Here is a 20,602-nt window from a genome sequence, read left to right as displayed (position 1 = left end):
CCCTGGTGCTCAGCCCCTTTCCCTGTGCTTACTGCTGCAGGATGCGTGCAGGGCTTTCACGTCTCATTTACTTGTTTATGAACTCTATTTTCTTTCTGTGTACGCATTCCTCCTTTCAGACCTTTGGGCAGGCAGCCCCCCGCCTTGCTCAGGCTTGGGTTTGGCTGTAGAGATGCCTTTTCTTTCTTTTCTCTCTTCTCTCATGCCCTGTTTTGATTGAAATGAGAAGCAGGGCTCTTTTTTTTATGTGCCCGCTGGGTTTCCCATCAATGGGATGCCCTTTGCTATCTACAGCATTTACCAGGGTGGTTACTGAGAGGGCAATGGCTTCCAGAGACCTAAGAGTTGACAGCACTGAACGTGGAGGTCCCCAAAAGGACTTTTCAACCTCTGTACCTTCTTGTGACCCATCTCCAGGCAACTAAAGGGTCAAGAGCTGATTGATGGGATGCAAAGTCCTCTGCTCTGTTGTCTCACAACTAGGAAGAAAGGGAATTGCAGCTACTTTGTGACCCATCCTTTGCCTCAAGCCCTGGACAGAAGATCCACGCTGTGGGAAGGAAGAGCAATAAACATGAATTTTGAGCTAAGAAACGGTGCCACTTGACAGGTCAGTGGTGCCTCTCAGCCCTTCCATGGGCCACACACGCAGGATGTTCCATAGAAGATGCCACCCTTATTTCTTCACCCCTTGTTGGAAGGGCTTGGGAGAGAACTGCTCAGGGTGTCTCTGAAGGTCCCTTTCCAGCCCCCAACTCAGTGTTCACCCAGCATGGCTCCCCCATAGGAGTCCCAGACCTGCTGGTGCCTTGCCAGAGACACTGTGATCTGAAGAAAACGCTCTCTTGGAAGGAATGCCCCGTCCTCGAGGACATGAGGTAGTCGGTAGCGCACGGAGCTGATCCAGGAGCAGATTTCAAGCAGTCTGTGTGGCTGGAGACAGGATCACGCTGTGGCCACCTGCCAGCTCCAACTTTGCTGGCAGGGCAGTGCTCATCAGCAGAGATGCAGTAGCACAGGCTCTGCTGTGAGGTAGCTGGCACAGTAAATCCTCCAGGGCCCTGCAAAGGAGAAGGGAGCAAGCTGTGCCGGAGCCAACTATTCACCACGCTGCCATCCAAGCTGTCTGGGTTAAAAGCAGTTGTGTAAAAACAGCCTCCCGGGACATGGAGGAGTTGCCTGGAGTCAGCCTGGGCACACACTGGGGTCTGCTTTTAGCACCCCTGTCTTGTTACTCCCCAGCCCTTGCTCCTCCACTCTAAAGCAGCATGGAAAAGTGGATGGAGCATGAAAATGGGAAGAGAAAAAGGGGGGGAAGTGGCCAGTGAAAAACCTCAAAACAGGGAGAAAAATGCGGAGATTCCAAAGAGATTTTAATCTGGACAAAAAAGAAAGGAGGCAAATAAAAGGAGGCCAGTGAAGCCAATTGTTTTGTTCTTGAGCACCTTCTGTGGACACTTTCCTAGCAGGTGTGGTACAGAGCTGTCAGGACAGGGTGTTCATCCCAGGTCAGGAGCTGGAGATGCTGGCAGTGAGCAAAGGGAAGGCTCTGTTCCACCTGGCTTTTGTCAGTATCCTTGATCCTTGTTCTTCCCATCACAGACAGGCTCACAGGAAAGGAAAAGCAACTTGTCCTGCAGCCACAGGTCAGTTTAGGGCAGGATCACCATGGGTCCTGTCCAGCTCCATGCTGTTGCTCTCAGTATGAGGTGGCAGTTCCGGGGCAGTTTCTGGGGGACTTGGTCTGTGCCTGTGCTTCAACATCTTTGACAGCTGAACCTGCACCAAACTGGCTTAGGGACGAACTGCCCCTCCATGTCCCCTTGAATCAGGGGTTGGAGTGCCCCAGGGAAGAGGAGAAGGTTTGTGATGGTTTGTGAGGCTCTTGTTGGGTTCACTTGGTGCACCTTGCTCACATGCAGACCCCTCTGAAGGGAAGGAAGAGATCTTCAGAAGCTGTGTCTTGGGAAATCCCACTCTAAAATACACTGAATTCGGGTCAGGTCTGTGGTAGAAGCTTAGTGGATTTCAACAGCACCTCATGAGACTTCTAGTTTACCCCTCAGAGTCTGGTTTGGAGGTTGAAGCCATAGGTTGTGGGTGATTTCTCAGCAGGGGCTGGGGGCAGTGCACTTGAATCTCCATATGGGTTTGTGCTGAAGCTGGCTTCTGGTTGGCACAACTGGGTGTGTTGGGACTTTGCTCAGCACCTCATGGTCCTCACCTGCCGTGGGAGCTGGCCCGCCTCAGACACCTGTCTAGGCCAGGGAGGGACTTCTGTCCTCTGGTTCGAAAGATGATCCCTGTAAAGTCACAGCACGGCTCAGTTTGGTGCCCTGGCTCCAAACCTCCTGTGGAGTTGTGTGATCCAAAGCAGGCATGGAATTACAGCCATGCAAAAACGATGCAGAGGGAAACGGTAGCTGAAATGATTGAGGGTGTTGAGGGCGGAATAATGTGGTAGGAGGGGAAGAAAAACCACCCACAATGTTCCAATCCAAGAGGGCAAAGGAGCCTCTTCCTGTCCTACAAGAAGCTGAATATGCCCATCTTTGGGTCTCCATCTGGCCCCTTGTCTGTGGCCTGGAAGCACAATGAGTTTCACCTCTCACAGGTGAGTAATGACGATTCCCACTGTCCCTTTTGTGGAATGATGCTCTGTACTTGCAATTCCAGGCGGAGTTGTCCTCAATCCTGCTTACTACGGTATGCCCGGCCACACCAACACCATGATCCACGAAGTGGGACATGTCCTGGGGCTGTACCATGTCTTTAAGGGAGTGAGCGAGCGGGAATCTTGTGACGATCCCTGCAGGGAGACCACTCCATCTATGGAGACCGGAGACCTCTGTGCCGACACTGCCCCCGCCCCAAAGAGTAAACTCTGCCGGGATCCCGACCCCACCAATGACACCTGTGGCCAGACACATTTCACGGGGACGCCCTTCAACAACTACATGAGCTACACAGGTACCGAGTCATTGTTGTTGGGACTCACAAGGGGTCATCTGCCTTAAAGCTTGGGTTTCCCTCCTGTCCACCTCTGCCAGTAGTACCTTCCCTCATTCCCTAGCCAACATGGTCCCTCTGGGTGTGTTGGGATGTGGCAGGCAGTGCTTGCAGCAACTTCTTAACCACTTTCTTCCCTCGGGCTGTTTCTATCCATCCCTCCCTTCCGGCCGGTGGGTCCCTGGACATGCATCAAGGCTGCTCTTGTCTGCGCGTGCCTTTGTTCTCCAGTGCTGAAGCTATTTTTATTATTGTTGTTGTTGTTAATTATTAACCTCCTGACCCCTTTTGGCGTGTCTCCCAAAGGCATGCCGCAGGCGGCTGGTGTTTCTGCTGGCATCCAGGAGGGCGGGAGCAGGAGCAGCGCTTCCGTCCCCGTGCTGGCGCTCCTGCCGCGCGGTGCGGGCCGTGGCGCTGCCCAGGTGTCGGCGCTGGGCAGGTGCAGGGACGCGGAGCTGCTCAGGCAGTGCCATCTTGTGGCTTCGGGGACACACGGCACCGCAGAGCCCCGGCGGCAGAGCCCGCTGGTGCCTCCCAGCCTTCCCTAGCAGTGCCCAGAACCGTCTGGCCAGGAGGGATGGGTGCGTGTTGCCGTGCCCCGACCCTCAGCCCGGCCTCTCTTCTCCCGCAGACGATGACTGCACCAACAGCTTCACCCCCAACCAGGTGGCCCGGATGCATTGCTACCTGGACCTGGTGTACCAGCGCTGGGGCCACAGCAAGAAGCCGGCGCCCATCCCGATGCCTCCCATGGTCACAGGGCAGACACAGGACTCCCTCAGCATCTACTGGCTGCCTCCCATCAGCGGTGTCCTCCACGAGAGGTGAGGCTGCTGTGCTTGCCGTGCGCTTGGGCTTGCACGGGAGCCTGCTGGAAGGGACAAGGGGTCTCTGTGGCGTGGACCCCCAATCCCCTTCCCACCCTGGTCGTGTCCAGCAGAGCCCTCAGGCACAGGAGCCAGGCTGCTGCGATGGCCCCCCAGCAGATGGGCTCTCCTGCAAGCTTCCTGCTGTCGGGGTGCCGGGAGGGGAAGCCAAAGAGCATCAGGAGGCAAAGCCAGCTCTTAAACCCCAGAGTGCAATCAGGGAATGAAAAATGAGCTTAATTTAGCACTTATTGTATAAAGTAGCTATTTACCAGGAGGAAATGCAGCCCTGTGGTTAAGGCAGGGAGCTCGAACCACAAGAGCTGGGTTTGGTTCCCAGCGCTGTCACGGACTCGCAGAGCAGCTAACTGGGGGTAAGTCAGGAAACTTTTCAAGCCGGAGAAATGATGCCAAGGAGCCAGAGTTGTTTGGCTGGTGAGCAGTGCATGACCACGGGTGTTGGGAGGCTGGCTGTCTTCTCCCCACTAAAAGGGAGCCACCAAGACCTGGATACACCCACCAGTGTCTCTATTCAGCAGCCCCTCTTACTAAAATATTTTAGTTTCTGCCAGGTTTTAGGTGGTGAAACTTTATGTATATGTTGTTGTTGTTTTTTTTTTTTTTTTTGCTTATGGGATCATAAGCACATACATAAAGAGCTTTTGAACCTGTTTTGAAGCTGCTTCATAAAGTTGTCTTTTGTAATTAAAAGGAAAATGCTGTTTGAAGGCAGCTGGGGCATTTTTGGGTCGGTGTTTGCTGACTTTCAAAGGACGGGTGCTCTCTGCAATGGGCTTTTTGCTCAGGAGTAACAAGAACACGTGCAAGAGTCACCCCACAGACAGGAGAGGCTCTGAGGGCTGGCAAGCCTTGAGTCATCCAAATAAGCTTCTTTGTTGGGGGATGAAGTGATTTGGGAGCAGGAAACCATGGGTCTATAAGGGGAGGCACTTTTGAGCTGTCCCAAGTTGTCACTCATAAATGGCTCAGGAGCTGATCCATTGTGGGAGTCCTGCGTCCCCTGAGATGAACTGGTCAAGGAAAGTGGCTGAGGCTGGCCCTGATAATAGAAAGGGGCCTTTATCTTTTTTGGAGAGCACAGGAACTGACATTGTTGTGACTGGTTTGTATTAAAATAATGCGGGAAGCTAAAACCTGACTCTAGGATTAGCAGAGAGAGCCATAATTGCCCCCACTCTAGTCCAGAGGCATTGCCCTGGGAAGTGTGGGGTCTGTTCGCTCTGACTGGTGGGGAGGGGACAGGTTTTTCGTCCAAAACTACCCAGAGAGCATGGAGAAGAGGAGAGGTGAAATCCAGCCTGTCCCAGGGCCACCCTTATTTCCCTGTCTCTGAAGAAGCTTTATTGCAGCCAGGGAGTTTCTGAGGCCTTAGCTCTGCTGTTCCACCGTGCTGCCTGAGTGCACCTGGACAAGTGTGGGTGGAAGGTTTGACATGGCAGTGTCTGTGCTCTGTCAGCAGGGAGCAGGACACGCTCTGTGACAGCTGTGCCGAGGACGGCACCTTCCGTCAGTACGTGCACGAGGCCTCTTCCCCGCGGGTCTGCGACTCCTCTGGCTACTGGACCCCAGAAGAAGCAGAAGGTAAAATGTCTCCTCTCTTTTGCTGTCTGTGAATCCCCAGACAGAATCTTGCTGGTACAAGAAAACAATTTTTTTTTTTTTTTCTTTTAGAGAATCAGTTGTCTTCCCTTTGCAGGGGTTCTGTAGTGCAGGAAGGACTTCTTGGTGCCCAGGAGAAACATGGTAATTAATGGCCAGCTGGCTTTGGACAAACCAACTGGCACCCCAGTATTAACCTAAATCATTGTTCAGACAGGTGTTGTTGAGAGATACTGACCAAAGGGAGGAGGAGCATGTAACTGAAATCGAGCTTAAAATACAGCTCTTGGGACCTCATTCAAAACCTCAGGGACACTCGCAGACTGTAATGTAGTCTTGTCCAAAGAGAGCAAGAGGAGCTCTGTGCTGAGTCTGTGCCAAGCCCTGGGCAGCCCATTCCTCCCCAGCAAGGCGAACAGCAGCCGGGCATTACAGCTTCCCTTGTGCCGAGACCCAGATGTTGGTTTAGAGACCCACCTTGTGGGCACACTGGTGACTTTCGGGGTCACACATCTGCCACAGGAGCTGCTGGGCTTTTCTTGCTGCCTCAGCTCCTCCAAGAGCAGGGCAGAGGAGGCAGGAGACCAGGGGAGAGCTGATTCTGGGAGCTGTGTGAGGTGCATGTGCTGCTGCTGAACCATGCAGAGCCAGAGGACGTGGTTCTGTGTGTCTGTAGTTATCACAAGTGCTTGTTTGCTCTGATAAAAAGAGAGAGTTTGTTGGTTTCAGAAACTTTTAGACTTGTGTTAAATGGGTGAAGGCTTTGAATTGGTACTGGGCCCTAAGAAATGCTTCCACTGGCTAATGAAGACAAGGGTATTTCTACTACAGAATGATAAATTCCAGTGATCCTTTCTGGATCTGAAAGGCCAGCACTCCATTTCTCTTGCTGAGTGCTAATCCACCGTCAGGGGAGGCAGGCTGGGGCTCTGAGGTTAGCCTGGGCACTGTTCTGGAGACTCTTCTGGAAAATCAGCCTTCCAGACCTGCTTCCCTGCTTTGGACCTGGTCCCTTCCTGACTATGTTCGGCATGTGCTTGTGCAAAGCTTCAGTCTCTGTTCTGCTTGGAGCATTCAGGTGCCCTTGGCAAAGTTTCTGTACCTGTGAGACTACAGAGCAAAGCTTCATGCTCCTCAGCTGTGTCCAGGCTGTCCCTGGATCGTGGCACTGTGTCCAGCTGCAGTGTGGATACCATTGCTCCCATCTGAGGGGGCTGTGAGACACCAGACCTGCTCAGCCTTGTGCATGTGTGCAAGTACCCAGTAACTGGGAAACCAGGGGGGATTATTGCTTTCCAGGATGTTAGGGCAGGTGCCACCAGTTCTAGGACATGCCTGTAGTGGGTGAAAACCCACACGGGTGTGCAGTTACAGACTGGAGATGCGTGAGATGGGTGAGGAAGATCACCCCTGTGGGTCTCCTCTGAAGCCAGCTTGCCCCCTGGTTTTCACCAGCATCCTGCTTGTCCCAGGTCCTCCCGACGTGGATCAGCCCTGTGAGCCCAGTCTGCAGGCCTGGAGCCCGGAGCTGCACCTGTATGACATGAACATGACGGTGCCGTGCCCCCAGCCGGACGGCTGCATCCTGGAGCTGCGCTTCCTGCACCCCGTCTACCCCGACTCTCTCACCCTCTGGACCACATACCTCTCCACGGGCTCTCCCAAGGCGCTGTCCGACATTGAAATCCTGACAGAGCAGGGGGAGTCCATCCACCTGGGCCCCCTGGACACCTTCTGTGACGTGCCCTTTACTGTGAAGCTCAATATCCCTAAGAAGATGTCTGGAGTTAAGATCTACACCTTTGACGAGAGGATGGAGATAGACACGGCCCTGCTGAGCTCCGTGCCCCGCAGCTCCCTGTGCTCGGCCTGCCGGCTGATCCAGTACCGGGTGCTCCGTGAGCCCCCGTTTGCAGACGGGTCCCCTGCCACCCCCCTGCAGGCACAGCGCCAGTTTGTCGACACGTGAGTCACCAGGCTGCTCTGTCTTGGGCTGAGGGGGTGTCTGAGCCAGGTTTGATTCCCTCCTCGTGTCTTGTGTCTTGGAACCCCTGGATGGTTTCGCCTCTGTTTTGTTTTTCCTCCTGTCCCCCTGCACTGGGAATTACTGCATCCAGTGCCATTGAGCAGGCGTGTGGCAGGCCCACCATGCCAGCACAACCCTTGTGCACGAGCCCAGGTTAACTTAGAAGGAGCTCATTAAACCCAGAAACATTTTCCCCATCGATATAACCCGTAAAATTACATTTTCCCCAACAATACAATCAGTAAAACATTTCTCCCATCAATACAACCAGTAAAATGATTACTCAAGCTAATGCTGCTTCTCCCCAGCTCAGACCCTTGGGAAATAAGCAATGTGTCCTAAAAGACTCTCTTCCCACATGCTCTGCCTCTGGCTGAGTATGAAGACACGTTGGATTGTGATACTGCATGGACATACACATGGTATCTATAGCTGTGGCGAGCAAATCTCAATGTGGCAGACGTTGCTGTTCCCTCACGTTCTCTCCCTGTTCCTGCAGGGAAGTCGTGCCTGGGCAGGTGTACCGCTACCAGGTGCAGGTGGTCTCTGGGACAACCTCGGGAGAAGCCTCCCCACCGCTCGTCCACGTGCATGGAATGCCCTACTGTGGGGATGGCAAGGTGACCACGTAAGTCGAAAAACTCGAGCTCTCAGCTGAGCTTCTGTAAGCTGTCAGGTCATCCTGCCCCAGAGGGAAGCGGCAGGCGGTGGGTCCTCCACGCACAGGTACACAGCTGAGGATGCTGCACTGAATCCCCACAGCAGACTGAGCTGTAGGGTTTGTGTTTTGTAAGGTGCCACGTGCACAGGGGAGGGAGGTGGTCTTTTCAAGAGGCATGCCCTGTGTGAGGGGTCTGGCTTGAACAGCCTCTGTTCTTGGCTTCAGTGCTTGGATTCTGGCTCATCCCAGTGAACTGTTGCAGAGTCTGACCCGAAGGAGCTGCCTTTGGCAGTGGGCAGTGCAGCTTTTCACAAAGGGCCCTGCAGGAATAGGTTCTGCAACAGGCGTAGTCCCACGTGGTGAGGTGCCTTTAGAGAGCTGTCCAGTCTCTGCCCAGAGACCCCAAATCGTGAGGGATGCACCACCTCTACAGTGAGAGAGCCCAGTGCTTCACCTGCTCTGCCTGAGAGATAATTATTTCATATTCTAGCTTCTTCAGACTTCAACTTCCAGGACACTCAGGATCACTTTCATTTAAAACCAGTTTTCTTAGCAGTGTGAGGAAAGGGAGAGGAATCTTCTGTCTGTCCCTTCTCCTACCTCCTTCTCCAGCTCCCACTGAAACCCCAGCCCCATTTCAGAATCTCCTGCCCTCTCCAATACTTGTTTTCTCCAGCAACACGTCTTCCTGATGCTTAGTTCTCTACTTCTTCCATTCTCCCATAGCTCTTGCCTCAGATGTTAGAGGAAAGTCACAGTACAATCATGTCTGCTCCCAAATGCTGTGATTTTAACCTCCTTTTATCCCCTGGCAAGGTGTTTTCTCTTGTCTATCTAATTCCACGTGTGGTTCTTCCTTTCAAACTGCTTCTGCAGAAAAAGAACCAAGACAAGGGCTCCTTGCTCGTGACTGGGCAGGAGCACGGGGGTGTTGAGTCAAAGGTGCTATTAATACATCTGGCTGTTGCCCTCTTAGGAGCCTGGAGGAGGAATGTGACGATGGGGACTTGCTGGATGGAGATGGTTGTTCCAGGAAGTGTAAAAAGGAAAAAGGCTTCAACTGTGTCGGTGAGTCCAAGGGGGTTGAGACAGGTCCAAATGGATTGACTCCTTTCGAGGTAGGAGTCAGAACTGTATGTAGTTCACCCTGCTCCTTGGAGGAGAGGGCGATGCACCTCATCGCAACAGAGCCTGGCTTTGCAGCTGGAGTCATCCACAGATCTTGTCAGGCCCTTGTGGTGGGAAAACCCCAGGCTACAGAGACTGCAAGCCTCCTATAACAAGGTGTGAGTGCCTGGAGCCTGGTTTGTCAGCAGCTCACCCCCGTTCTCCCTGCAGGGGAGCCAAGCCTGTGCTACGTTCATGACGGGGACGGTGTGTGTGAGCCCTTCGAGAGGACCAGCAGCATCCTGGACTGTGGCCCATACACTCCTGAGGGATACGTGGATCTGTGGGCAGCGAAGGCCTACACCTCCCAGCAGGATGCAAAGTCCTGCCCTGCTTCCTTGGTCACTGGAGAGCCTGTTGTGAAGGTGAGTGAAGGCATGGACAAAAACAAACCAAAACCACCCACTTTTCTGGGAAAGTCTGTGCTGGGGAAGGCACAAACAAAACCAGCTCTGGAAGCATTCATTGATTACTACATTCCCAGCCAAGGAGTGAGTGGAAGACCTGGGCGTTTCTCACACTTCTCTTGCATCAGGCCTTGAGTTCAGGAACCGCAGTTCATGGAGAGGTGCTTCATCCTGGCAGGGAGCAGCTCCCTGAGCCGTGCACTTCACTGAGCAGTGACCACCCCATCCCACCAGCCAAATGCTCAACTTGGAGCGTGTGACTTGTCCCACGGCTGGCTTAAAAAAAAATCCCGTAAGTCTAATACCTTATAAGGTCAGGGCCTGAAAGGATGAAATCACGCACACATCAGCATCTGTACTGTGCTCCCAAGCCCTCTGATCTGAAGCCAAGGAAAAATCAATGGGAGAATTCCCATCTTTCATATGGGCCTTGGAGCAGAGCCTGGAGGGGATTTTGCCTGATCGGTGTTAACGTGGTGTGTATGTTCTTTCCTAGCAGGCTGAAGAAAGGCAAGAAATATGTAAAGAGATCGTATTTAGCCCTTTACACGTGTGTTTCTACTGACTTGATATGAGGAACAATCTTCTTGAGACCTGCAGCATGATTAAACTGCGCAGATATACATGTCTAATGAGGTGCCTTGGGTTCAGGTGTCTGCTCCTTGACAGTGACACCTGTATCTCCCAGGTTTTGTCTGCCAGGCCTGTGAGGCTGTCTGGGGTGCCACAGGGCATTGAATGGAACAGAAGAGTGTTATTCAGGCAAATGAATTGTTCCTTTGTATCTCATGAGCCCAGCCAAAATCAGGATGCCCTGGTCTCACTACCAGCTCACAGCTTGGCTCACTGTTTGTTACTCAGCCCCGCAGGCACCACGAGATGCTTGAACAACGCATTTACAGCACTCCAAAAATGGTAAAGGCCTTCTGTGCACACGTGTGGGCAATGAGATGTCACTTAGGAAGCCACGTCATAACTGTCTTCATGCTAGGAGCCACCTCGGGGTCCTTGTCAACATTTGTTGAATCTTCCTTGAGGTTTTGTAGGTGCTGTTTTTCTCTCCTTCCCTTGCAGCCTTCTGGGTTGACATAAATCTCTTCTTCCAGGTGTGTAAATCCCACCTTCATGAGGTGCCAAAGGACCTTTTGCAGGCTGCTTGGTTTCCCTGTGCTCCCAGCCCAGAGAATGCTCAGGACCCGAATGAGGAGAAGATGCTCTTGGGCAATGAGGGGGTGTGGCTCAAGGTAAGTGAGGGCATGTGGTCAGGCACAAAGGATTTGTTTGTCTTTACCCAGCACTGGTGACAAAACCCATCCTTTTCTGTCCCGTAGGAGCTAGAGCAACCTTTAAAACTACTCATATAGTGCTTCATGTCCTACTGAACTCCTTGCAAATCCCTAAATCCTGTGTCTGGACCTTACACAGATGCCCCATTCCCACTGTGAACAGCAAACCCATCCTGGGGCAGATTGCAAGGAGAAGGACTGCATGAAACCAAAACACCACAGAAATGCCTCGAGGCTGAGAAACGACTTGCTCCTGACCCTCCCTCGCAGTCAAGCTGTGCTTTAACACCCACCAAGGGTAGGCACAGGCTGTGTTTGAAGTCCTAGTTGCCTTTGGGTCCCCATGGCTGGGAAGAGCAGCAGAGGGCAGCTGGATGCCCTCTGCCATCCTGAGGGGTCCTGAGCACCCCAAGCCCACAGCAATCAGCTGTGGCACACAGGTCCTTCTGACGACTCCAGACCAGAGGTGGCACTTCTGTGCCCCAACAGGCTGGTCCTGCAGCCCAGCAGGGGCTCAGGGGGCTGCCCTTGGGAGGGTCAAACCCCTCTGTCCTGGCAGGTAGAGGAGAGGGACAGAGGAGAGCTGAGGGCTAGGCCACTGGGATTTTTACAGCGTTGGGTTTCTGACCACAGGCACAGTTTAGAGGTTTTGTGGCTGCTGCCTTGTGTTGCTGGAAAGCCAGGCTCTGGCATGCTGCTCCCTCTGTGCTCCAAGGGGCAGCTTCCCTGTTTAGTTCAAGGTTCTCTGGAGAAGGCCTCTTTCCCAAGATGCTCAGACAGCTCGCTGAATCATCAAACCAGAGTCAATATAAACACGGGTATTGCTCTGAGGTCCTCTGTCTCTCCAAAGCAACTTCCTTTAACCTTCTTGCAATTTTCTCTCTCTTCCTCATCTGTGTGCTCACAACCCACTTTCTGGCTGCAGTCTTTGGCCATGACAAACATGCCTCCTTCCTTCCTTTGCTAAGGAGAAAGCAGTAATCCTCCCCCTCTGCCTTACCTAGATGAAAGCTGGCTTTCCACTTCTCAGCAGGGGTTAAAACATGTTACAGTTTTATTGGAGCTTGTGGTCAGTTCTCTTCCTCTGTGGATGTTTATACTAAAGACTTTCATTACTGGTTCTCCATGCTCTCTCTAGGAGTGCTATTATTTTCCACCCATAAAATTATTTATGGACTAGTAATAAATATGCCTTTCTTTCTTTCTTTTTTTTTTTTTTTTAAGAGTTGGCCTGATTGGTAACATATTGGGTTAGGAAAGACAGCTTTTTGTTGACAATTTGCCTAGCACAGCTGCCTGCCCAGACAGGAGTGGTGCTGTTGATGCACATGTGTACCCACGTGCAGGGCGTGTTTGGTGCCTGACAACTGCCAGGGCCATCTTACAGCTGTTGCACCTGTGTCACCCAGGCTAGAGCTGCACCACAAAACTCATCAGATGGCAGGAATTGTTTCTGAAGAGGTGGCACCAACAAACAAGGGAAAGGCTGGGTCAAAGGATCGTGGAACGGTTAGGGTTGGAAAGGAGCTCAAATGCCCTCTAGCTCAAACCCCACTGCCATGAGCAGAGGCACCTTCCACTAGACCAGGTTGCTCAGAGCTCCATCAGATCTTGAGCGTTTCCAGGGACCCACAGCTGCTCTGGGAAAGCGGTGCTGGTGTTTTACCACGCTCACTGTCGTGCCGTGATTCGGTCGGGGGCTGGAGGTGTGTGTGTGTCTGTGCCACCGAACGGAGCATCTGCCGTGCCCCTCGGGTCTGTCTGCACGTGGGAATTGTTACCATCTGCAGATCTCCAGCCATGCTTTGTTCTCTGTTCCTGTTTTGTTTTTTAATACATCTGACGAGGAAAGACATCAAAATCACATGTAAGCAAGTCAGGGTGTGTAATGCAGGAAATTGAATAAGAAAGGGAGAGAGGGAGGGAGAAAAATTAAGAAGATAGCCTGCTGTGGCCAAGCACATAATATGTGTGGAAAAGGATTGGGATGTTAATCAAGTTAGCTGCTGTTGGCCTAACTTGGGGCCAGTGTCTTTCGGCCTCATGCAGATGCACTGTAGGAAGGGAAGGACTGACTCTCCACCCCAAGATGTAGTCCTGGGAAAGCCTCACCTGACTTCTCCACCTGCCTCTCCTCCCCTGAGGTACCACACTTGGAGGCTGGGTTAAAATCAGCCAGGTCCTTGGGGCATCACAGCTGTAGCTCTGTCTTGGAGGGTGCTCCTTGTCTGTGAGCACTGCTGGCTCTTCTTTCTTTCTTCTCCTCCCTTCTTGCTTTCCTATTTCTTTTCCTTCTTCCCCCACTTACCTCACCAAGGGAGACAGTGGGGATATACCAAATAAAAATGTTTGAGCCCTCTGGTCCACTCCTTGCAGCCAGGTCAGCCCTGTAAGTGAGTGAGCCCTGGATAAGGGAATGAGCAGACAGCAGTGGGGCCTCTCTCGCAGGGCTTTTGCTGCTGAGCACCTCCCTGCAGGGTGGGACCCCTGGGCTGGAGCCCGTGCGTGAACAATGCCTGACGTGGCACAAACCACCCTGAGGCTAGGCTGCCATCACAGATTGTGTGGTTGTCCCCTCCATTCCCACAGTCTGCTCCTTGGGCTGTGCCTGGCTGGCCAGGACTTGTCTTCTTTCCAAATACACCTTTGCCTCGAATTTCCGGGCTTCTTCACGCCAGCACTCGACAAAAACGTGGTGTCGGGCAGATCTTGATCAAAACACATCTCGGCACTGGGGGGAAGGGGGGGTACCAGGGTGGGGGAGAAAAACATTTCTGTCTTCTCATTTCCAAAGAACATCTGCTCTGCCATGACTGATGCCATGAGAGTCCCAGCTACTTCCAGCTGCCTTCAGGGTTGTAGACAAGTGGCAAGTTGCTGGCTCTCCCAGCAGGCAGGGCTTCTTCCCACAAACCTTTCCACATGTTGGCTGGTGGACAGTTTGCCGTATCAGTGGGTACTGGGGACATTCTTTGGGCTTTGGGCTTTTTTAATTGGAAATATTTTGGTGATAAGGCTGGTAGCTACTTTCTCTGGGTGCGTCCCTTGCCTGGCCAGCTCTGTGTGGGGTGGGAGTCAGAGCCTGGTGAAAGGAGACCAGGAAAGAGGTTATCTGGGTCTTGCTCAATTTAAAGAGTAGCAAACGTGAATGCTGTGAAGATGCCATAAATTTATGTCAAAGTGGGACTGAATAGGTGAGGAGAAGGCTAGCAAAAGGGAGAAGGGAAATTAGGAGGGAAAGGACTGTTTTGGCTCCCTCCCTTCCCCCTCCCCTGCCCCCCCCCGCTTTGCACCCATTTGCAGCCCTGCAGGGTCTCTGACCCCTTATGCCTGCTCCTGCTGTCCTACTGCTCTCGCTCTCTCTCGCCTATATGGGATCTGAGAAGCTGTATTTGGTGTGCCTCTGCTCTCAGAGTCTCTCTTGCCCTCTCTCCTAGGTTTGCTTTGAGAGACCTGCAGTGCCCACCTCTCTCCTGGTCTTCCTGGCCTCCTCTGGCACTGTCCCAAGCCAGCAGCACAAGCCGGTGGTTGCCGTCCAGCTGACTGACACGGATGGGCGGAACCGCTCTTTAGGTGAGCAGCCTGTGGGCTGTGACACCAGCAGGGACACCCGGAGCCGCCACCACGGCTGTCATCTCTCACTGCTGTCCCCTGCCCCTTGTGCAGGATCTTCTGCCCTCCAAGCTGGTCTGTTGGCATGTGGGGGGCGCAGATGTAAGGCAAAAGCAAATCCCCGGAGCTGGGCGAGTCGCTTCTCTCTTTGCCCTGTCTCGCAGGGATGTATGAGCTGTCGTGTCAGCACAACCCCCTCGTCATCGACGTGACCCACAGCCAGGAGGACCCATCCCCACAGGTGGCTTCGGTGCTTCTCAACTTCTCCTCTCCGCTTGTGGGCATCGCAGCCGTGGCCCTGCGGACCTTGGCTCAGCCTGGCTCCTCTGACCCCCTCACCACCTGCCTCCTGCAGCATGAGGAGGGTTGTGGCCATCAGTGCTACAGGTACGGTCTCCTCAGGGCACGTCCCAGTGACTGCTCAGGGTCTCCTCTGGGGATTTGTGTTTGAATTCTGGAGTTTTTACCTTCTCATTGAGTGCTTTGCAACTATCCTCAGATGGCTTTGGAGGTATTGTTGGGAGATTTGATGTAATGAGTCTCGATTTGCTTATCTTGCTGGAGCGAGTGGGAAGGCAGAAACTCAGATTTTGTGCGTGACCTCTGTGCCGGTACAAAACTGCACTAAAGGACGGTTTCCTGGTGGGAAAACCTGGAGAAGTTTGAAAACGGCTGAGAAGTTGTCACTGGGGGGTTTTGCTAAAGCCTCCCAAAGCAGCGAGCGAGGGGCGGCGCTTGCAGAAGGGCACCGCTCTCTGAGTGGGTTGTGCTGGCAAAAGGACGGGCGAGGACTGGTGTCCAACACAGAACTCCATTCACCCAGGCTGAAGGAGCGTGCTGAGCAGAGGTGGAGGCCCAAGGAGGGGTGATGGGATGGAGCTCAGCCTGGGTGCTAGAAGGGTGGAGGGGATGATGACAGCCAGATCTGCCAAGTGGGGCTTCGCTTTCGGGTCACAGGCCCCCTGAAGTTACCTGCATGTGCTGATCCAGAGCTCCAGTTCAGCCAGTTACTCAAACCACACCACTAGGAGCTCTGATTTTTGAGTTGAGCTTTGGGGTTGTTAAGCACAAAAGGGCTTTGTCTAGGGTCATCTCATCGCTGCTCTTGTCATGTTCCTTCTGTTGATGGCCCTGGATGGATGAATGTCCCTGATAACAAATGAGTGTGAGTGTGTGTGTGTGTGTGTGTGTGTGTTTTTCTTAAAGTCTCTGGGATTGTGGTACAGTTGATTTATGTAGAGTTCTGGAAGCCATGAATATCCTGAAGTGGCTTTTTACTTTTTTTTTTTTTTTTTTTTAAGTGCATGTGTGATTTATACAGAAACGTAAATCTTAGTGAGTCAGAATATAAATATTATTCTCAGCCTTACATTAAAAGATCAGTGTTCACCTGAAATGCAGCGTGTTTCCTCCTGGTAGCTGTTACAGCAATGTACCCACATGCTTCTAAGACCCTGGCCAACTGATGTGGTTTTTCAATTACATTTTCTCATCCCTTAAAATAATTTTGCATTCTTGTTGCTTGAGAGCTTCCCCCTTCCCCTGAGAAGTGGCTGGAAGGAGGAAAAGACTCACTGGTCACAGCTGAGCAGTGACTGGGGATGAGGAGATGCCCATATAGGGGCAAATAGAGAGGAAAATAGATGTTTTCCTCATAAAAGTCTCGTTATAGCTGAAGCACAGGCCAGTTCCCATATTGCCAAGGCACACCAAGCTGTGTCCCTTTTCCAGGGGCACAACAGGATGCTCGTGTCTCCTCTTCCTCTTGTTGCCGTCCCATGGGCTCCCCATGGCCTTGACTTCACAGCAATATGCTGAATTGCAGGGTATGTGTGTGTCCTTAGCAAATACTCGAAGTAAATCAGATTCCCAGAGTTTTCAGAGTGAAAAAATCTATCTAGAGTATAGATTTTCAGAATTAAAGTCTCGAATATTCGGGGGGAGGGGGGTTAGGCTCTCAGCCTCAAGTGGCCACGCTAATGATAAAGGATCTTCCTCTGTTAAGTCAGGAAACATTCAAGTATCCCCCCTTTATTATATTTTTAAAATCTGTTCCATCTCCAAAAGGAATGCTTTGCAGTATTTTTAAAGGCTAACAATTCATTTCATATAAGGTAGACGGACTCTGGTGGGGGGGCAAGGGGGGAAACCCCTATAAAAATCCAGGAGTAGAAAATCTCCAGAGGCTGAGAGACATTTGAGTGTGAAAGATCGCAGACCATCCATGTTCTTCCTGCACAGAGTTGAACTGACCGTCTGCACGCACCCAGCCTCGTGTACACAGTACGTGCGTGTGAGGGCTTTCCTAAAATAACCTGAGAAAGCACAGTAACAAAAGCAACAAAGCAATGGGGTCTCCTGCCTTCAGCCTAGAAATGCTCCTTGCCAAAATAATAAATATGTGACAGGTTGGTATTTCTGTAGCATCTTTCATCTTGAAGGATCTCTCAGTGCTTTGCGGGCTGGGGAAAGCATAGAGATGGTGTTTATGCTGATAAAGTGCAGCTTTCTCCAGGCCAGGATGCAGCAGGTGTTTGGCTCCAGAAAAGCACATGCTTGTTTTGAAGAAAGTGTTGCCTTCTGCTTTGGGACCCACTCAAGGTGCTGAAGGTTGGCAGAGCATTTGCAGACCAAAGCAGTGCAGTGTCCTCACTGTCATCACCAGGAACCCATCTCTGCTGTCTCTGCCAGCAGATCAGGGGTTGTCCATGCATTCTGCTCCCAATCACAACCTTATGAAGTCGAGCAGAAATCAGACTTCTAACAAGTTTCCATCCAGGAGACCCAAAGTTTCCCAGCTTTCGTCCTTTTCTTTGCATTTTTAAACTGAGCCAGAGTCCCTCCTGTTTAACTTGGTACAGGCTATACACTGAACCAGGGGAACATTTTTCATTTCCTCTGCTACATTTATTTTTAGCTTGCTTTTATTTTTAGTGTGTTTTATTTTATGTTCACATATGCTGGGAAATGCCTGGGTGAATTCACAAGAAGGTGCTACAAAAGGCGATCTGCTTTGCGTTTGTATTTCCTGTGCGAATGCCCTCCTCTGCTTCCCCAAAAGTGGGTGTAAGGCATCGAGGGGAGACTGGTTTGGATTCCTTTAGTATGGAAAATGGATGTGAGGGAGAGAAAATTAGATAGAGGGAGGGAGCTGTTTATGTGTTTTCAATTGATACACTTTATTCAGTAGAGAGGGCTGTTTCCCAAACAGGTTTTATTTGGTTTGTTTTCTTTCTTCCAGGCATCAAATTTATGTAGGGTCAATTTATGAGCTGCATGTGTGATGGTATGAAGATTTATGGGCACCCTGGGTAGACATGCTGGTGTCTTATTTCACAGAAATGTAGAATAGTTTGGGTTGGAAAGGACCTTAAAATCCTGATTCTTTGCCTCTGGCTTAAGGTGCCCCGTGGATGGAGTCCCCATCTCTGGAGGGATTTAAAACACCAGTAAATGTGGCACTTGGGGACATGGTTTAGTGGTGACCTTGACACTGCTGGGTTAATGGTCGGACTCAATTTTAGAGCTCTTCTCCAGCCTCAATGGTTCTATGTTTCCAAGGTCCTGATGGCCACCTTTCCTGGGGAATGGGCTCACCTCTGCCTCTGAGACCTCTGGAGGGTGCTTCTCCTCCAGCATCAAAGCCTGTTGACCTCTGGCACTTCTCTTGTGGGTCTCTGGCTGGCTGATGGGCAGCAGTGGCCAAGACTGTGCTGTAGAATGTGTTACTCACTTTAACTGGTGGCTTTGCTGTCCTGCTGGAAGGTGTCACAGGTAACCCTTGGAGAGCCAGGCACTGTTCCATGGACTGCCCCATCCCGTTTGCTCTCTGCAGCCTAATAAGTTTCTTGAGATCAGTGCTCTGTGTATGGGCTTTTTTTGGGGATGCTCAAGAGGTCTTCTGCCTTTCCCTGAGAGTAGCGAGTCTCGCCTAGGGAAAAATATCTCCCAGCACAAGTTTTTCACCAATTTGATCTTGAGTTGAGCACAGTAACTGAACAGCTTTGAAACAGGGTGCTTGGTGTCACCCCCTGGAAAGGAGCACCCTGGTCTGACACACTTGTTCCAAGCAGAGCTGAGCCCTGGCCCTTCGAGGGAATGTGAGTTACAGCACAGAGCAGTTGTGCGAGGTGCAAGGCACCTTTCCTTTCTGACCTTGCCTCAGGTATCACCTCCCAGTGGTTCCCTGGAACTTGATCTCGATTCCTTGTTCTCTTACCAATGCGGACCTTGCATGAATCACACGAAGCCTTCTGTCCTTCCCATGTCCAGTGGAGAAGGGAGCAAGCACCAGGAGGGCCCAGGTTTGCCAGCAGAGCCCTCGGTGTTCGGCTACAGCCAGTCTCCCCCATTCTGCCCTGCCTTCCCTGATGCTGTACACAGGCACAGGGATTCTTCACAGGAACTGGATTAAATGCATCCTTCAGAAGGTTCTCTCATCTCCTGTCACGAGCTGCAGGAGGTGATGAGTCCACCATATCCCCTGCTGAGCTATTCTCATATCCAGTAACCCTCTCTGCTGAGAAGGTGCCTCTGATTTCAAGATGAAAGTTGTTGCTTTCGTTCTGTCCTTGTCAGAAAGGTCTGAATGCCTCCTGCCAGCAGAGATCTCTTCTGTGTCAGTGTGTCTGTAACAGAGCCATCAGATGCTCTCACTGTCTCCTCTCTGTCATGATAAATACTTTTTCCTCCTTAAATCTTACAGCAGAAGCCTTGCAGCCCAGCTATGGCTTCTGCTTGCAGCTCCCTTTTGAAATCCCTCTGCTATTTTTATGTCTTTCATGGTGATGGATGTGGCTCAGAAATTAATTCCTCTGGACAAGATGAGAAAATGAGGTAGAGTGTGTTCCTGTGGAGATCTGATAGGGATAAAGATGTTCTTTGGGTGCGGCCTGTCCTGGCTTGGGTTGGGAAGGTGACTAGACCAAACCTGACATCCCATTCAACCTCATTTTCTGTGCCTCTACACAATTACTTTGGTGTAGTATACAACAACAAAAAAAACATGGGAAGGAACTGTCTGGAAATGGCATTAAGATTTATCTACTCTTCCTTCTTTTTTTCCCCCCTTTGCTGCTATGGCTATAGAGGGGCCAACAGGTCATTTGATGTCTTACTGGTGCCTTTTCTCTGTCTCTGAGGCAGATGACGGTGGATGACTCACAGGGATGTTATTTTTTGCAAAGTTTCCTTTGGAGTCATGTACAGAAGCAAACACCTTTTCTTGAGATGGCAACCTCAGTGCAGATTGTAATCAAGAAGCATCACCACCGTTGGGTCTGTACACGCAGCTGCTCCCACAAGGATGGTTGCCATCAGGTTGACTGGAAAAGTGGGACCTTTGACCTTCGCGGGAAACACGCCCGAAGGGAGACATTCCCAAGTATTTCCAAAACACCTTTTCTCATTTCCTAGCTATTCTCTTTTGCTAGACCGCACTGGGGTAAACGCCTTTTATCTCACTGATGCTGAGTGTTACAATCCAGACTCCACCAGAGTATGTGCAGTGACGACTTTTAACTTCAGGAGATTTGGCTGGAGCCTTTACTTTTCTGTCAGCATCTCCTATAACCCCCCTCTCCCAAAAATTCGCACCATGAGAAGAACTTACAGATTTCTGCTGTTGAGAGTTGGAGCTTGATGATAAGGGATGTTTCAGCAGCAATCTTGGGGTTGAAAGCTTGAGCAGACACTGAAGCAATGTGCAGATGATTTATTATACTTTAGGCAGCTGCACTGCATTTGACTTGGCTTAAATTGACGTGGGTAAATCCATCCGTGTTTTCTGTGTTGCATTAAGTAATTGCTGTAAAACATGAAATTTCAGCTTTTCAGAATTTGGGATTTGTCACAACAAAGTAGTATTACCGTACTAGCTTTGCCACCACTGGCTTAACACGCTCTATTGCTGCTTTTATTCTAGAAGGATGAAGGATTCCAAAGGAAAA

General features: G+C 51.3%; 1 protein-coding gene across 2 annotated transcripts in view; it reads left to right on the top strand.

Moving 5' to 3' along the window:
- The window catches only part of PAPPA2 (pappalysin 2), an 89,388-nt gene that overhangs the window by 32,930 nt on the left and 35,856 nt on the right, over positions 1-20,602 (top strand). Inside the window, exons 4-13 of one of the 2 annotated variants that reach the window (XM_069022826.1) lie at positions 2,677-2,970; positions 3,641-3,833; positions 5,356-5,477; positions 6,968-7,460; positions 8,021-8,149; positions 9,159-9,250; positions 9,521-9,714; positions 10,863-11,000; positions 14,480-14,615; positions 14,819-15,041. In XM_069022826.1, coding sequence (XP_068878927.1) covers positions 2,677-2,970; positions 3,641-3,833; positions 5,356-5,477; positions 6,968-7,460; positions 8,021-8,149; positions 9,159-9,250; positions 9,521-9,714; positions 10,863-11,000; positions 14,480-14,615; positions 14,819-15,041 — 2,014 coding nt within the window. Of the gene's footprint in view, positions 1-2,676; positions 2,971-3,640; positions 3,834-5,352; positions 5,478-6,967; positions 7,461-8,020; positions 8,150-9,158; positions 9,251-9,520; positions 9,715-10,862; positions 11,001-14,479; positions 14,616-14,818; positions 15,042-20,602 lie in introns of both variants that reach the window. The other variant, XM_069022825.1, reaches the window with a different exon arrangement.

This window comes from Aphelocoma coerulescens, chromosome 8, assembly GCF_041296385.1.
Source record: "Aphelocoma coerulescens isolate FSJ_1873_10779 chromosome 8, UR_Acoe_1.0, whole genome shotgun sequence".
Lineage (NCBI taxonomy): Eukaryota > Metazoa > Chordata > Aves > Passeriformes > Corvidae > Aphelocoma > Aphelocoma coerulescens.
Note: the sequence above shows the minus strand (reverse complement) of the source record. Positions and strands in the feature narration are given on the sequence as shown.